This window comes from Zalophus californianus, chromosome 9, assembly GCF_009762305.2.
Source record: "Zalophus californianus isolate mZalCal1 chromosome 9, mZalCal1.pri.v2, whole genome shotgun sequence".
Taxonomy (NCBI): Eukaryota; Metazoa; Chordata; class Mammalia; order Carnivora; family Otariidae; genus Zalophus; species Zalophus californianus.
The window spans coordinates 38,064,024-38,082,940 of NC_045603.1; the positions used below are offsets into that span (position 1 = coordinate 38,064,024).

Here is an 18,917-nt window from a genome sequence, read left to right on the forward strand (position 1 = left end):
TCAAGAGAAAATGTATTTATAAGATGTAAACTTGGAAATCAATTGCCATCAGAACAATATGCCTTATCTTTATGTGAGATGAATAATTATCCTGCACATAAGAGAGTAATTAAAAGTTTGGCCAGACTCATGAGTAGTCAGCAGGTTAAAGAGATGAAGTAGATTACATCCCTCATAGATTTATTTGGATGAAATTATTTCATGTCTGTGTGAAAGTGTGTTACACAAACATACTTTACAAATATAAAGTTTAATAACTGTTATACCTCAACTACTTTTGAAAATACCAATGACCTAGATTTAGAATGGTCATACAGAACTTATTTTGTTCACATGTTAACAAAATGCTTCTTAATTCTGTGTGTGCACAGAGTATTTTCACTTTCTATGTTTTTATGACATAAGAAACAGAAAATGGTTACAGAATGGGTGATTTTAACATCTTCAGAGATAACTGAAATTTACCTTATTTAAAAATTATAGACATCTAAGCATTTTAAAGTACAAAACCAACTTACATTAATAAGTTTCAGTTTATAATTTAATCTCTACTCTTCTCAAATTCTTATGACTTTATTGATTATATGAAGAGTCTGTTTTGGAAAAATATGCAAAATAAATAATATTTGAATAAATATTAAATTTTGTGGTATAACATTTTCATAACTGCCTATTATGATGACTAAATTTTAGGCAATAGATTAGTAACCAAAGTAACTGTACTTATTAAGAGATGATAGAGCATTCTGTTTTTTTCAAATTCCTGACTTCTTTATTTTTCTAATGTTAGCTTAGAATGTTTATGAAGAATTTAATAATGCTTTAACTAGCAGGCAAACATGAAATTAGCTGTATTTTCCAAATTTGGTAGTAAAAATTATATTTTGGAAATTAAATAATTTAAGATTAAAAAATTAGTCTTATGACAAAAGTAACACAATCAATTTAACAGGAGACGTGATTAATTTAGCAAAGCATTTAATAAAGCCAGAATATCAGCAGTGGTACTTAATACATTAGATTATCATGATCTACAAAATGACAACTATTAAAGTGAATTATAAATATTTCAGTCACTAATTGAGAGGTTTAATAATACAAAGAGGAGAAAATTATTGCTATAACTCTGGTAAACTGAAGCTGTCGTCAACTAAAAGACTAGGAGAGTGTTTCTAAAAACCCATAAATTAGCACGTGTTGCAAAATAATGAGTGAAAAGCACAAAATATTATGTTAGTCACATTATCCTTTACAGAAAGAATTCAATTCTCCTACCCATGTTCTCCAATTACATGTTTTTCATATTGTCCTTATGTCACTTATCATATCAAATCATAATTACTTTTAAGCTTGCCTACTTTCCCTATAGAACTGTACTTTTAGGGAATGTAAGGACAATGTCTTGTTGATCTTTACCATGTATCAGGTCATGATACATTATGGATGCCTAGTGCTTACTGGAAAGATGAAAGGATGGGTAGATGGATGAATAAAAGATGTCGCCTTGCTTGCTACCATGATGCATTAGTAAACATCAACTATACTTACAAGTATTGCTTTTTTGGTTTCAGAGGTCCATTGCAAATTCTGTCTTCACTGCCAGGAATCATGCATGCATTATCAGCACCAATGATGTAGATTTCTTCATTGCCACTGAACTTTGCCTTTCCTTCCGTACATGGGGGATTAGGAAAGCCTTCGTTTGTAAAATACGGCCTTGGTTTATTAAAATATGCATCATACCACTTTGTTACATTTCCATCATGCTGAGCTATTTTCAGAAAAAAAGGATAAAATTACAAGTAATATATGAAGGTATTTTCACATTTCTGAAGAGCATTTGTATAATTGCATGAGGAAAATCTGGATGCAACATCTGTCACTCTGTGAACCACCAGGGATGATTCAGCTGATCTACCTGGATAAACAGGTAGATCACACATCACACATGATTCTTTAGGCTTTATTATGGAGGATGACTTCTCAGAGACAGAAAGAACATCCCTTGGTCAAGGATAACTCTCCTTTTCATACCTCCAAAGAAGCAATCAAGACTCTATTTTGTCAAAATCAAGCAATCCAACCAGTATACGGAATGAATAAATAAATCACATATTTTAACTATGCCTTGTCTTATTTTTGTCAAGTATTTTAGGTACAAATTAATGATTAGTATAATTAATGATAATATTAACACTGTATTAAGCTCAACAGTTGTGTGATAATGGGTAGTCAACCTTATATTACTAATTTTGAACTGAAACTTCTTTAGCATTCAACAATTCATACTCTACAGTTTAACAAGGTAAGTTGACAGTTGATGATACCCCCTGCTTCTGTTACAAGCACTTGTACATTTTTGATTGGTCCATGATCATCATTGTAGTAACATATTGGCATTCTGATTGTAATTGTTGTTGAAGTCACAAGCAGTTTTCCTGTGGCATCATAAATAGGGGTTGGTTTGGTTTTTGGTCGTGCTGGAGCTTTAAACAAAGAAGAAATATCACTGCAATTGATTTTTTGTTTCTGAAGAGAAGAAAAAAAATTTAAATTCTCATTTCATGCAGGTGATTTATAGATAAAATGATGACAAACAAATAACAAATGAAACAGTTTTGTTTGACTGCAACAGATATTTAGCAATTATTATCTCTTGATGCTTTAATTATGTATTTCATACTGGCTTGAGATAATGGGGCTCAGGTGTGATTTTTAGGTGTCTGACTCCTCTTCACATATTAAAAAAATTCAAATTATATATGTTCTCACACCATTACCAATTTTTGTAAGTGTATTAAATCATACTAATATTTTAGTGGGTTTTTTCTTTTACTTCCTTTAGCTGATTCATCAATTTCTATCCTAGTCATAATAGCATCCCTCCCACAGTTTATCCATGCCAAACATTTGGATGATATACTCCCATATTTTTCTCCATGTTCACACAATCATATAAAATACATAAAGTCATACATAATGGATTATTCTCACTCTTTGATTTTTTAATGGGGCTATGTTATGTATTATAATCACTCCACATTTTGCTTTTTTCACTTAAATGACTTATATAAGTCTTTCCAAGTCACCAAGTATGGGGCTAACTCATTCTTCTTAGTGACTATGTTGTATATATCATGGTGTGACAACATCATATTTATTCAGTCATTCAGTTAGTAATGGGAATTCAATTTTCCTTCTGGTTTTCAACATTTGCCACAATAACCAGCCTTATATATTTAGCCTTATGTACTAATCCTTTTATTTCTGTGGAATAGATTTCCAAGAAGAGAATTTCTGGAACAAAAGATATAAATATTTTTAACTTTAATAGATATTACCAGAATAATTTCTGAAAGTGCCACAATAATTCACATTTTACTGCCAATGCATACAAATATCTCCAAAATCATTATCTGTAGGAGTTCTGCTTGTTTCATTTAATCTCATTACTATATGCATATACCAGCTGTTTGAAACACAGCAAGTTGCTTAATCAAACTTCAATTTCCATATTTATTAAATCTTTTTAAAAGCTTCTCAATAATGCCATAAAATTGGCAATACCATTTCCATTTTGTAGATGAGGAAATGGCCTTATGTCACATAGCTGTAAAAGGGAAATATCAAGATTTGAATCAAATCTTTTTGGCTTGATCCTTTAGCTCACTCCTCTGAGATGTAAAGGCTATAATAATATTAGATGTGTAGGAATTTATTGGAGAAAATATCCATGAAGAGTCAAGGAACAGGGAACAGGAGTAGGTGGCAAGAGCCTTTAGAGCACAGATCACAGGTCTGATACCTGCGTGAGAGAAGAAGAAAGGAAGGATTCAGCAAGAAGATCCTCAGATTTCAGGGAGTTCTGAGAAACTTTCAGGCAGGCCACTGGGGAGTCCCCAAGAAAAGATTTCCAGTTAGAGGAATCTGGCACTGGATATGATTACCCAACTGTATATTATGTGTCAAATGCAAATTTAATGAGACTACTATTAATTCAATGTCACTCCATGTCACCAAAAACAATCATGCATATTACTGGAGAAAAATATTTCTCTGGCACCTCCCCACTACCACCAGTACTCACATATTTTTTTCTAGACAACTGATTATGAGTCTATCTGTCCTATCTAAGGAGTGGAAAGTCAGAACTAATCATCTCTACCTGGGGTTGATCAAAGCAATAGACATAGCAAGTTTTGCTAAAGAATTAATATAATGCTTCTATTGTTACCTGCATACTTACCTGTCTGCCACTGAATAACAAAGAAATTAAGATGGTATGACATAAGCTCTTTTTGATGAAGTCATTTGGCAAAACAGCTGATGTTTCTGAAGAGCTTATGCATTTGCACATTCCAAGTAGTTTGGAATTGAAAGCAACTCTTAATACTTTTAAATAATATTACAATTATATAAACTACCATTGATGAAAAGATAAAACTTATCAGCTTCATCTTACAGTGAACATTTCTTATTCTTAATAATACTAGTTTCCAGGCACTGTCCTAAGCGTTTTTCAAAGATTATCACTTTTAATCTTCACAACAATCTGGGAGGTAGGAACTAGCATTATCTGCATTTTACAAGCTTATAGAGGTTAAGACACTTGCCTAACGTCAAGCAGATATCAAATGGCCAATCCAGGATTCAGTCTCAGCAGTTTGACCCTAGACTCAGTCTAGAGCTAGCACATTTGATCACTCTGCTCTGCTGTGCTTACCAAAGACTAAGAAAAGTTACTTTTTGCTTCAGAAAGAGAAGTGTTCTATTAGAGGTCCAAACGCTTCAGTTTTTTAATCTCTCTGCAGGTTTTATTATAGATTTTTAGAGAGATAGCACAATTGGATATATGTTTTCAGTCAGGAAGAGAAAGTATCCCGAATAACTGGCTAGCCCTAAATTCTTCTTAACAATCTTTTTTGGTTTTCATGGATTGTTTTGCGTGAGTGAGGCAGCCTTCAATTTTAATTATATTTTCTATAAACAATACCTGTCAGAATAATGAATTGATAGATCTACTTTACAGTCAGAATCATAAAGTTGAATATATGGTAGTTCAGTAAACACTATCTGATTAGCTAAAAAGAATTTTACTTTTGAGATAAAAGATCAGTCAAGGAATTTAATTAAAACTAGTCCAACTCTAGCCATGGGTAATTTAACAATGAATTTTCAATAAAATTATAAAACATAATAACAGACTATAAAATTTGTCTCAGAAAACTTTAAATTTAGAGGGAAAGAAATATAAGATAAATAGCAGGTGGGCATTCTCTTTCTTTAAGATGGTAATTTGCATTATCATTTAGACATTTTAAGTATAGCTTTAATAAGCAGGCTTTATTACTTAATGTATGCTTATTATTGCATATGCATCATTTATAAGCTTGACTACATTCTTAACTCTGATAATAGAATTCAATTATAATTACTCTTTGATTAAGACAACAGTATTTCACAGGAAGGCAGCTCATGTATGTACCTTTAATGTCCATGGTTATTCTCATCTGAACCTTTGGCCCTGCACCAGCACTATTAATTGCATAAATCTAAAAGAAAAAGAGAAACATCTTGTTACTATTTTTATTATGGTCATATGTAATTTTAAAATGATTCTACATTGGGGCGCCTGGGTGGTTCAGTCGTTAAGCGTCTGCCTTTGGCTCAGGTCATGATCCCAGGGTCCTGGGATCGAGCCCCACATCGGGCTCCCTGCTCAGCGGGAAGCCTGCTTCTCCCTCTCCCACTCCCCCTGCTTGTGTTCCCTCTCTTGCTGTCACTCTCTCTGTGTCAAATAAAATCTTTAAGTAAAATAAAATGATTCCACTTTTAAAAATAACTGCATATAGCCTATTTATCACATTTTTCTTGCACTTACTCAAATGAATACAGTATGTGTAGGAAGAACATTAATAGTAAAGTAGTTCTTAAAGCTGATTTTAAGTATAGAGTCCCGAGAACAAAGGCTGAGTGACTTAAACAGCCCTATCATAGCGACCAGGAAAGGATGTGGCTTCAATTTGAACCCGTAGGAGGAGCAGACACAGAAAAGCCACTATGTCTACACTCCTTCATCTACTCTCACATCTGCTCCTTCCCTCTGTAGCTTGGTAACTCTGGCTTTCTTTAAATCCATATTCAAGACCCTCTTTTTTTCCCTTCTCTGAAATGAAATCCTATTCCTTCAACCTCCTTGTTTTCCTGTATTAAATCATCCCTCTGAAAGTTGGCCTTTACGCCCTTCTTCACCCCTGCCCCAAAGTATCTGACAGTAAAACCTGCGTAATGCAGCATATACACATAAAACATTTCTGTTTGTATAGACAGAGGGTGATTCACACAAATGTGAATCCTTTCAATTCATTTTATGCCTAAGAAACTATAGATAGAGAATCTTCTTTTATTTATTTTATTTTGCTCTATAAAACAAAGACTATATTCTTGCCCAGTTTCATTCACAAACACAATTCAGAATATGTTTATTGGAACTAATTAATTTGTTTTCTATACTTCACACTATAGATACTTTGAGAATGTTTTTACTGAATTTAAATTATAATAATATATATGATGCAGTGGGAATGGTAAATAAACTAAGCCTAAAAAATGTGGTTAAAAAATATCTAAAGGAAATATTTATTGGAGTTTGTAAATTTAAGAAAAGAAGTATTGGGAAGGCTGGGTGGCTCAGTTGGTTAAGCATCTGCCTTCAGCTCAGGCTCAGGTCATGACCCCAGGGTCCTGGGATTGAGCCCTGTATGGGCTCCCTGATCAGTGGGGAGACTGCTTCTCCCTTTCCCTCTGCCCCCCCGCCCCCTCCCACTAGAGCTCACTCTCTTTCTCTTTCAAATGAATAAATAAAATCTTTTTAAAAAGTATTAAAAATGGAAAGCAAAATTATGGTGTGCTTCATTATTTTTACTTCTTTGTAGTACAGCCTAACATTTAAGTGAGATAATAAATGAAGAGTTAGGTGAGCTACTCAAATTGTGTTGTACAAAGAAGTCACTTGTAAACCTGTTGAATGAAGATATGCAGGTTTTGATTCCGTAGGTTGGGATGGATGTGAAAATTATATATTTCTAATAAACTCCCAGGTGTTGAAGAGCTACAAATTGCACTTTCTCAACAGTAAGTTAGAGAATTTTTTTTACTGTTCTTTAAATTATGAATTAGTTCTACTTTGTTTCCTATTTTTTCCTCTTGTTCCAAAAGGCAAAACTGATGGAGCACTCACAACTTCCCATAACTATAATTCTTTAATCCTTACAAAAATCCTATAAAGAAGTCATTATTCCTATTATTGTTTTTCCTTTTTTTTTTGTTTCAAGTTTTTATTTAAATTCCAGTTGGTTAACATACAGTGTACAGTTTCAGGAGCAGAATTTACTGTTTTTTTTGATAAAAAAACTGAGGTACAGATTTGAGGCAAATGCCCAGAAACGAATCGCAGAGTCAGGATTTGAACTCAGATTAGTTCATCCTCATAACCACCCTCCCTATTCTAATAGACCTTCCACAACGGTGGTCCATTTAATGGGATGTGCAACAAGAATCTTAGCAGGACAGATATATATATAAAATAAGATATATAGTGAGTGAAGGAAGAAATGAAGATATGTAGATATATAGATATAATATAGAGAAAAACATGTACATATGAATACAAATTATTAATAACAGTGTTCTGATCATTACACAATAATCATAAAGAACTGGTAGGAAGATTAATTACTAAGCTACCTGAAGTTGGGGTGAATTCTATGTTGCTTAAAAGATGATATTCTGACCCATATAATTCTATTTGAAAATTTTAAGACATATTACAAAAAAGCATTTTTTGAAATACATTATGTGTATGTCTGTATGTATATAAACACACATGGATAATTTAGAATTAGGATGTAAAATATTTAGCTTTAGTAATTATTACGTGAAGGGCATGTGAATTTCAAACATGTAAATAGTTACTTCTGCCCTTTGCCTTTGAAATTTGCTTTTCCATTTTCCATTTATAATCACACATAAACAGCTTCCCTTTAGGTAGAATTCTCTCTTTACATATCACTACTCTCTTGCTTTTAACATGCATTTTCTTTCCCCTTTATTTTATTTATGGATTTCTACTATTGTTGTGAAAACTTTTTTGTTACCTAAATATTTTCATTGTGCTTGCTGTATTATAATAGGAAATAGCAATTTCATTTCTCTAAATGTTATTTTCTGTTGGCATGTCTTACACAATCCCACAAAAAGATATGAGAAATCTAGTGTGCACCTAAGCTGCAGTATTTTTGAATGCTGAGTTTGTAAACTGACTTTGTAAAATAGGTGAATAATTAAACACTATGAATGCTTACACTGATATTATATGTATGTCCACCTTTTAGTCCTTCTAACATCGCAATGACGGATGTGTCAGTTTGCTGGATAATACTGAGGTTGTGAATCTGGACAGCAGTAGGATCATCTTCTCGGTAAACTAAAGCTTGGTATACTTGGATATTTCCATTGGGTTGAGAAGGAGGAAGAAATGTTAACTGAAATTTTGTAACTTCGTCTGGTATCTTCTGAAATGTCATATTGTTAGGTGGATCCTTGGGGACTAAAATGAAATATTAAACAATTAATTTGATAAAATTTATGTTCCTCTTCTTAAAAATCTCCATATAAAATTTATTTGTGTCAAATTTCTGTTTATAAAATGTGTTACACAAATTATTTAAACCATATATGTTATGGAAACAAGCAAAATGGCTGATACATGTAGGTCACAGAAATCATAATGGTGATCCAGTTAGTTTGGTTATTTATTTATTTTGACTTCTACATGGGTTTGCTTTTATATAGAATGCATTTCCATGACTTTTTGTATTGCTTATTTAAAGATAATAAAGACGCACAGGAATTTGTAGAAGTGGTACATACAGTCCCCTAGAACATTCCCCCAGGTTTTACCAGTGGTGACAACTTACCTAACTGTAGTTTAATATCAAACCTGGATATTGACCTTAGTACAATACTGTTAGATTACAGATCTTATTCAGATTTCACCATTTTTTCATGCTTTCATAAATGTGTGTGCAGTTCTATGCAATTTTATTCCATGTAAAGATTCCTGCAATCATCACCAGAAATAACTATAAAACTATTCCATTTCCATAAAGAAACTTCCCTGGCTATACTCTTGTATTTGTACTCTATGCATCCCCACAACACTAACCATTGTCCTTCATAGTTCCATCACTTTAAGAAAAACAATAGCATAATGCTTAAGTTCAATCAGGGTTGTTGTATGTATCAATGGTTCATTCTTTTTTTATTACTGAGTGGTGTTCCATTTTGTGGGTACACCTAAGTTTGTTTAATCAAAGAAAAACATTTGGGTTGTTTCCAGTTTTTTTGTTATTACTAATAAACTTGCTATTAACATTCATTTATAGCTGTTTGTGTGAACATAAATTTTTAATTCTCTGTGATAGTTGCCCAAGAATATGATTATTAGGTAATGTGCTCTAAGTGCATGTTTAGTTTTTTATTGTTATGTTAATCACCATACATTACATCATGCCAAACTATTTTTCAGTGTGGCTATACCCTTTTGCATTCCCACTAACAATGTATGAGAGATCCAGTCTCTGTATCTTTGCCAGCATTTGGCATCATCACTATTTTATAATTATTATTTTATCTGTTCTAGTAGATGCATAGTGAGATCTCATTGTGGTTCTAATTTGCATTTCCTTAATAGCTAATGATGCTGAAAATCTATCTTATCATGAGTTTATTTGCCCATTGTATCTTCTCCATGATGAAATGTCTAGTCATGTCTTTTGCCAATTTCTAATTGAATTTTTTTAAGTGTTGAGTTTTGAGAGTTCTTTATATATTCTAGATATCCCATTTTATTTTTGATAAATAAAAATTAGCCTCATATACAAAAGTTAAGTATCAGTAAATTATCATCAAAAATGATACACGTGAGGATAAAATTAATTTATGAATATAGGAACTAGTTCTTACTGTACTACATAGTGTTCTTTATATAAATGATTGATTACATGAATATATCTATTTTGATCAAACTGAAATGGATATATCTTCCATACGAAGTGAAGGAATTTCCATGAAGAAGGCTGCTAATATTTGGCTGTCAAAGGTTCAGATGCTCAAGCTTTAGTATCTTTATTTATTATTTATTATCTTGCAAGCAAACAAAAAAGTAAATAAATAAGAGTGAGAAAAAAAGAGGGGAGCCTGGGTGGCTCAGCAGTTGAGCATCTGCCTTCATCTCAGGTCACGATACCAGCGTCCTGGGATCGAGCCCTGCTTCGGGCTCCCTGCTTGGTGGGAGGCCTGCTTCTGCCTCTCCCTCACCCCCTGCTTTTGTTCCCTCTCTCGCTGTGTCTCTCTCTGTCAAATAAATAAATAAAATCTTAAAAAAAAGAAAAAAGAGAAACAGATAAACATGTTATAGTGCCAAATATCACATATTAACTGGAAAAATTCATAGCTAAAGTGAAAGTTAAATTGGCTCAACACATTTTTTCACATTTGCTGTTATACATTTCTATGATATAAAAAAATATATTTTCTTTTAATAAGAACTTTCTCTAAAAATCAGATAAGGTTTAAGTTTGGATAAGTGAAATAATTCTCTGAATGCTGGAAAGAATTTCCTATTCTCCAAATATATTTAGTTTTACCTCTAAAATTCTACTCTTAGAGATTTAGTAATAATTTATTTAACCATGATATCTTTGTGAGAGGTGGTAGCACATTAAGATTTGACAACCAGTGCTTTATGGTATGAGTGTGAATAAATTCAGCAGCATCTTTCCTCACAGGTAGGATGTGAGAGAAATGCAAAAAGTATAAGAAAATAAATATCTGGGATATATGTAGCAGCAAAATGGAAACAAATGAAATTTTAGGGTGCTGAGGATAAGATGTTATCTTTATAGAGTATATAACATAATGAAAAGACGAGCTAAAAACATGTTTTACCTCCTATACTTACCTTACAGATAGCAACAAATAAACTATAGCAACACATCCCTTCATGTGCTCTTTCCAAAGATATATCTGGTGGCAAAGAACATCAGGAGTCTGAAGGAGGATAGGGCAAGCAAGTTTGGGAAGCTGACTTTCCACACTTAATTCCTATTGGTTACAAACTTAATTCATTCAGACCCTGTTTGTAAGAACCTGAGGAAATCTGTATGGGTTCTGACATTTATTAAATAGGTTATATAATAAAAGATGTCATTTGATTAGGTGAGAAGAACAGATATGGTACGCATGACCTGGATTCTAATTTTGAATTCCAGATTATATAATGATAGAGTATTATTACTTTAGTGTGCATTTTAAACCATGGACAGAAATAATTAAAATGGGGTTTTACATGAAGCATTATTGACCATAGACCATTTGAAAAATCATCTCTGAGGCAAGGTAGCTCAAATTTCTGAAATAGTTAGTGCTTAAATAAATACAAAAAATACAATTAGGACATTATTATGAACTAATTTGTTTCTCTATTTCCAAGAATTGATTATTCTACATAATTCCACTTTGCCTAAAAAATGTAAATAGAAAACTTCACTTTTGTCAGCTATGATGAATCACTGAATTTTCTATTTTATATACTTTAAAAATTTCTTGTAATGCATACCCTTTTTAGGGGGTGGTGTGAGAAATTCTAAGAAAGACACTTAAATCTCAGTCAATTTTTAACAGTGATGGAAAATATGCCTTACCTGATTCTAAAGTAGTAACAATCACTTCAGCACTTGACTTTCCTTCTACATATGCAGCACTTATGTTTCCAGTGAATGCTGTGATCACCACAGAATACCTTGTGAATATTTTCAAATCTTTAACTTCTATGGTCTTATTTTCCTCATTTGACTTGATGAAGGACATATTAAATTCATCACTATCTACCTATAGGAAAAAAATAGCTAGTAATTAAAGGAAGTCACAAAATCGCCAAAACATAATACTACAAAGCTACATGTGGTATATTTATCTAGCCAAGATTTAAACTATTTTTTTTTTTGCAGTCATATTGTCCTGGGAAATCTAAAGTGCCACTTTAACAGTCTATGTAAAAGCAATTATTTCAACTGAGAGTAAAAGAAAAAAAATCACCCAACCAACCACAATCAATCAACCCATCCAATGAACAAGCAAGTATTATCTCTGTCAATGAAACTCTACTTTCTACTGTGATGTTTTATAGGAGAAAGAATACAGGTTTTGGTAATCAAACATTAAAGGTTCAAATCCCAACTTGGTCGTGTAATAGTTCCTGTAGCGTTTGACAAATCACTTATGTTCTCTGTGTCTTACTTTCTGTGTATGTAAAGCTAGAGTAATAATATCTATTTATAGTGTTTGGTGAGATTTAGAAAAATAGATCTGAAGTAGCTGGCACAGAGATTTTTTGTGACCATGACCTACAAAAAGGAAAACACATTTTGTAACATAACTCAGGATATGTGTGTATTTATGCTCATATATATATATATATATATATATATATATATACACACACACACACACATACATACACTTCTTTATAACTTAAAAACAATTTTCAGAAATGCAACTTCTTTGGGTGTTGAGTTTAATAAGTTTCTTTATAGATTTTGGGTACTAGCCCTTTATCTGATATGTCATTTGCAAACCATGAGAGACGATGGACTCTGAGAAACAAACTGAGGGTTCTAGAGGGGAGGGAGGTAGGGGGATGGGTTAGCCTGGTGATGGGTATTAAAGAGGGCACGTACTGCGTGGAGCACTGGGTGTTATATGCAAAAAATGAATCATGGAACACTACATCAAAAACTAATGATGCAATGTATGGTGATTAACATAACATAAAAAAAAGAAATACAACCTCTTTCTGAAATGCATTTGGCATTTTCTTCTCTTTTAAATTTTATTCCAGCTCATTTAAAAATTTTTGGTCATGACTGTAGTTTGAAAAACTCCCATCTAGCACTATGCATGGCACTGGATAAGGACTCAATTAATTGTGGATGTTATAATTATTAGATGTGCAAAAATGAGCATCCTTAGGTGTATTAAACATAGTCATACAGTGTGTTCAAACAAAGTGTGCCTTTGATGAAGAGTCTGGCCCATTCACTGAAGGGATTAAACATAGCTAAAGTTTCTAGCAATACAAAGAAGGGTTTTTCCTGAGATGAACATCAGAAAATTTGAAATCCTACAATGCATGCTACTCTCTGGTATCTGAATTGAAACACTTAAAACCAGATTGTATACACTGTTCACACTACTAAGCTCATTTTCAACTTGACCCTCCCTTGTACCTTTGAAAGATTTCTTGTTCAAAATAGTCTTCAAATGCCCTTTTCTAAGCACTTTTCGAACTGAAAAAAGATGTTGCTATGAGAAACACAGCAAAAGGCTGATAAATAACATACATATTGCAAAGTCAAATAGATTGTTCCCACCTTAGAGCATTGAAGGCAGTTGCCTCCTTTCTTTAAAGTGGCAGAAAAACAAATCAGCATAGGAATACTATTGATCAAGTGCATGTTCTCACTGGTAGAAAGTGTGTGATTCAGTTAGCTGTCAGCATTTAAACATCACATAAAAATCTAGCTTACTAAATTTTCCTTAAGACTAGGCTTATATTCATGCTGGGTAATAATTATCTAGAGATGAGTGATAGTTGACTTCTACAATGGGGCATGAGTGTCCAGTTCATCACTGCTTCACCCAACTGGGTGAAGTTTATGTTACTTGACTGACCTCTATACCTCTTTGAATTCTGATTTTAGAGAGTTGAGGTGAATTCCTCAACATTCCATAGTTATTTAGTAGCTGAGATAGAATTTGCTCTCAAGTCTTTCAAGAATCCAGAACTCTCTACACTACTACACTGGGCCTGATCTTATAAAGTAAAATTAAATGATTTTAATGTCTTCCATTAAAATAGTACATACCTAATGTTGAGTAGTAAAAATATGACGTAACATGCCTGTGATCTACTATATCTTAAAAAGTATTTAATAAAATCCAAAAAGAATGTTGGGTCCTCAAATACAGAATGTATCAAAATTCATTTATCTTTCTTCACTAAATCTACTCTGTCATTATTGTTAATCATTATTTGTCCACACACCCAGGAATGAAACCTCAGACCTTTTTGATTCATTATTTCCCTCCATCAATTCCAAGCTTGTTTGCTCATATTATATTTGATCATCTATTATTATTATGAAATGTGTCCCATTATTTTTGCAGTATGGTAGTTTTATAGGCAATGTCAGCAACTCGACCTTGATTCTATTTTCTCTCCTTTTCCTACCCTACTTGCCCCCTTCCCCACCTGCCACACCTTTATTCATTCCTCAAGTCCCACAACCAATTTAACCTGCTCTGTGAAGTCTCCATTGTATTGTATGCCCCTCATAACAGGAATTCTAATTACTTTGCTAGTTTATATTCCAAAAAAACTGCATAGCTCACATTCTATAATTAGGTGTTTATATTCTGGTGTCTCCCACAAGAGTGTGAGTTACTTATGTTTTGCATTCTTTTTTGGTGAACAGAAACAATAAATATTTGTTATTTTGAAAAAAATAAAGGGAACAATGAACAAAGGACTACAAAATGCATGAATTTCTGGTAGTATCATCCAGGATGATGTCTGTGCCCATATATCTTTAAGATTGTCAAGTTTTGCTTAACTTGAGTCTTTTAGGAAAAAAGTTTTATGTCCCTGTGACTAGGATTTAGCAAAGACCAGGCTACAGCATAAGTCCTAAATTCAATGACATGTGTTCTTCCCTGGCCTAGGATCCAATCATTCTTGAAGGTAGATAATTATATATCTATGAAATGAGCTGCAGATAAGCTCTATAAAGACAATGACCACATCAGACTTGTTCTAGGTATCCAGCACCTAGCAAAATGCTGGCATGTTGGATGTATTTAAAACTATGTGTCGAATGAATAAAGGAAAGAAGGACCTAAATGACAGCCTCGTTCCAAGAACCCGGGGAAACTACAGAGTACTACAATCTATTTGAATTCTTGTTATCTTTGACCCAAAAGGTTTGGATGAGCATGTATTTCAACTTGGCAAATTTTATTTGCTACTTGGTGGTTTTTCCTTTCTCATAGCACACCACTGTCTGCTGGCTCTAGCCAGGTCTTAACTATTTGAGAAGCTATCATCTCTGTGACTCAAATCCCCTTTATTCAAAATGAAGATAATATATTTACAGTAAAATGTTAGATAAGATAAGGTAAAGCTATGGAGAGGCTACTGTGTAACTGATATAAAGTAAGCAATTACCAGGTTAGTCATTCTTCTCTCTTTCCCTTGCTTATTTTTAAACTCAATAAGAATATTAAGAAAATGAGGTTATAAATCATTTTTAAAAATATTTTATTTTCCCTTCCTTTAAGGTCAAATTTCAAAGAAAACTATTTTCATTAATAAGGTGTCTTTGATAGAACAGAGCGTTATCATTTTGTGATTTGCTTTTAATACATACTCCTAGAGCATTTGACATGTGTGTTGATTACTTTTGGCTAATTACAAACCAAGTCTTCACAAATATGCTCTAAAAAGGAACATAAACAGAAGACTGAATGGGAGTACAAATGCACCAATAATCCCTTAAATTTTCTTTTAATCATGACAGGTCTTTTGAGATAGAAGCACTTCCATTTTAGAAATAACATAAAGACATAATAAAATTATAAACATTAAACAAAAGGTAGGTAGAGACATCAAGGAAGGGGGAGAATTCACCATAAATGACCTGACTCAATGCATTAGATGCCACAAGAAGAGAGTGGTCATCAGGCCCAGTAAAATCCAAGCCGGGCACTCACAAGGTTTTTCCAATCCTAATCCTAGCTAACAACTCTGCATTATTTACATTGTTAAGCACCTTGTTTAAGGTGAAAGGCTTGACTCTCATGTTTGGGTTTCCTTCTGTCTGGACGGCTACTCCAGTCTGGTGCTTTCGGTGGCCTCTTGTTTAAATGTTTGGATTCCCCAGGATTCAATCCTCAGGTTAGTTCTTACAGAAGAGGTTCTTAGGCTACATGTCCCATATTTAATCTCATCCCTTCCTATCATTTCAGCTATCATCTAAATAGCAACGCTTCCTAAATCGGCAAATTCAGATCTCCTCTCCTAAGCTCCAGATCTATATATAATAGCGCTAAGGGAGTATCTTCATCTGAAGAGTCTCGGGCATCTCAAACTCAGTGCATCTAATACTGAATTGATTCCTTTCCTTTACAAATCTATTTGTCCTCACAATTTTCCAAATCCTATATCTGAAAGTCATCCTCGATTATTCCTTTCACTCACCATCCACTGATTTTTTCCCACCAAATTATGTAGATGTAAATTATTTTCCATTCCATTCCCTCACTACATTTTCTCTGTCCTTATCTTTTCTTATCCAGTTATTCTTATAGTGTCCCGTCCCCAAAATTTGCACTAAGACTGCTCTATCCTCTGCAATGCAACCAAGATGATCCTATAAAATAGAAGTCTATATCCCAACACTGCTTTAATTCCTCAATTGACACCCCACTGGCCTTATCATAAAACTCAAATTTCATTACATGTTAGACAGTTGGCCTTCTAATCTAGCTTCTCTCAGCACTTTTCCTGAATGCTTTGACCAAGGATTCCTGAACTACTTGCTTTTTCTTGAATGAATCTTACTTTTTACACTCTTAGTACTATTTCTTTCTCATGGTCTGCTTCAAGTGTTTTTCACAATTAAGCTCCGATGTTACCTTATTTGGGAGCTATTTCTTCTAATGCCTTCTCCCTTCACCTTTTGTTATTATGAGGCTTAATTTCTCACTGTATTATTATTATTGTTTTTAAATATGAAATGCTTCATGAATTTGAGTGTCATCCTTGTGCAGGGGCCACGCTAATCTTCTATGTGTCATTCCAATTTTAGTATATATGCTGCTGAAGTAAGTACTTTTTCACTGTATTTTAAACCAGTGTATTATTATCAATTTAACCACTTGTTTACATAGATTATTTATACCCTGGGGATAAATATGACAATCATGCCAATAATACTTTACTTACATTTATTGAGCCTTACTTACATTTACTGAGCCTTACTCAGGCAATGTTTAAAGTTCTTTATGCATATTTTCTAATTTAGTCTTCACAAAATTTCTGTACCCTGGGTACTATTATTAATCTTTACTTTACAGATGTGGATAATGAAACACACATAGGTTAAATAAGTTGCCTGAGGTCTAACAGAGCTAGGATTAAAATTCAAATAGTCTGGTTCCCAAAATGAGTATTCTTAATCACTCTCTACACCGTCTTTTGCATAAAGTAAGATACACCTTACTGATTTGACATCGATCAGATAGAATGTTGGTCCAGTAATGGTAGCAGGTTCACTCCAGCTGATGTTGATGCTAAAAGGTGATGTTGCTACTACATACACATTTTCAGGAGGACCATCTGGAGCTGTGAAAATAGAAAATCAATTACCCTGGGATATTTGAGTTAGTCTTTGCTACAGTACAATAATAGAAAAGGCCATGAGAAAAGGATAGTGATAATGCATTAATTATACATTAATTTATAGTTCACAGCATGCTAAAGGCATTGGCAAATCAAAAGATGTAATTCCTTTCAAAATAATTACTACATATAAGAAACTTCTACATGAGAAATTAATAATCATAAATGTATGATTTTTAAATGCAATATTTTGAAACTATTACTGTTGCAAAATAAATCTTTTTTAGTAAATGCTTTTATTTAAAAATAGATTGTCTAATAATGTTGTTTTAGGAAGACCTATAGAAACATGTTTGACTACAAAAAAAGTGAAACTGGAACAAGGGAATTATATTTAAAATTGGGTTGCTTTTATTGTTTTCACAGAGGGAGTAACACAGGAAATGGGTTATACAACTGATATCACAAATTTAAACGTTGCCTGAATTCATTATGATTCCACACAACTTCTTTAATTTGTCCTATTTTTATTACTGTTGTTTTTTTTTATGAAGGGTGCAAAACAAGAGATAATATTTTAGGGAACTGACTGCTGAAAACCCTTATGTAAATTTTCAATTTGTGAAACTGCTAGGAACTAGAAGAGTTTTTAGTATGTTAAGAAGATTTAGTCACCGTTGATTTGACATACATTGAATTAGGAACACTGTTATGCATATCTCTGTCCTCCTATGGCCTCTAGTCAATTCTAGGGGCATTAAATACTGGGAGATAAGAATTTTCCAGTTTTTCTAATTTTTAAATCCACATGAGGAAACACTGCTGAACAAATATTATTCCACAGATCCTGAGAAGGTATAAAGAAAAAGATTATTAAAATATTCCTTTCCTCAAATAATTTATAAGAGCAACAAATTGTACTAGCTTGGTCAAACAAAATTTCTGGACCTCAGCTTCCTCCTCATATGCATATATCATAGTGTTTTAAAAGAATCATGAATTCAAAACATGTGAAAGTGGCCAGTTAGTTTACTATTTGGCCCATCATTGTCAATTAGTACAGTACAATTAGTACAGTATATTATAAGAAAAGGCTAAGTTAAGGTAAGGAGTAATTAGAAATACAAAGAATCTACTGTGAGTGGGCAAAGGGCAAAGTGGTGAATACAGATGGGGCAGGGAGTCTAGGTAAAGTTGCACAGAGTAGATGGGAATTGAATAGGCTTTGAAAGATGAGAAGGATTTCAATAATCGGAGGAGTAGGGTTAGGGGCACTTCTTTGCTAAGAGGATCTCAAGCAAAACCACAAAGACACAAACAGCAGGGTCCACAGACAGATAGAATTTTATCACTGTAGAAATGTTTTCCTTGGTAATCTTACGTTTATTATTTTATA

The 18,917-nt window shown here is 33.1% G+C and overlaps 1 protein-coding gene and 1 non-coding gene across 9 annotated transcripts in view; both read right to left on the reverse strand.

The window, feature by feature from the left end:
* Positions 1 to 18,917, reverse strand: part of PTPRQ (protein tyrosine phosphatase receptor type Q) — a 243,858-nt gene that overhangs the window by 53,250 nt on the left and 171,691 nt on the right. For all 8 annotated transcript variants that reach the window (XM_027595088.1, XM_027595090.1, XM_027595089.1 and 5 more), the window contains 6 exons: positions 17,403 to 17,524; positions 11,766 to 11,952; positions 8,364 to 8,608; positions 5,486 to 5,552; positions 2,328 to 2,486; positions 1,549 to 1,771 (listed from right to left, as the gene is read on the reverse strand). In XM_027595088.1, coding sequence (XP_027450889.1) covers positions 1,549 to 1,771; positions 2,328 to 2,486; positions 5,486 to 5,552; positions 8,364 to 8,608; positions 11,766 to 11,952; positions 17,403 to 17,524 — 1,003 coding nt within the window. The remainder of the gene's footprint in view (positions 1 to 1,548; positions 1,772 to 2,327; positions 2,487 to 5,485; positions 5,553 to 8,363; positions 8,609 to 11,765; positions 11,953 to 17,402; positions 17,525 to 18,917) is intronic.
* Positions 16,906 to 17,012, reverse strand: LOC113923207. Its single transcript, XR_003520214.1, has one exon. It is a non-coding gene; the product is annotated as a U6 spliceosomal RNA (small nuclear RNA).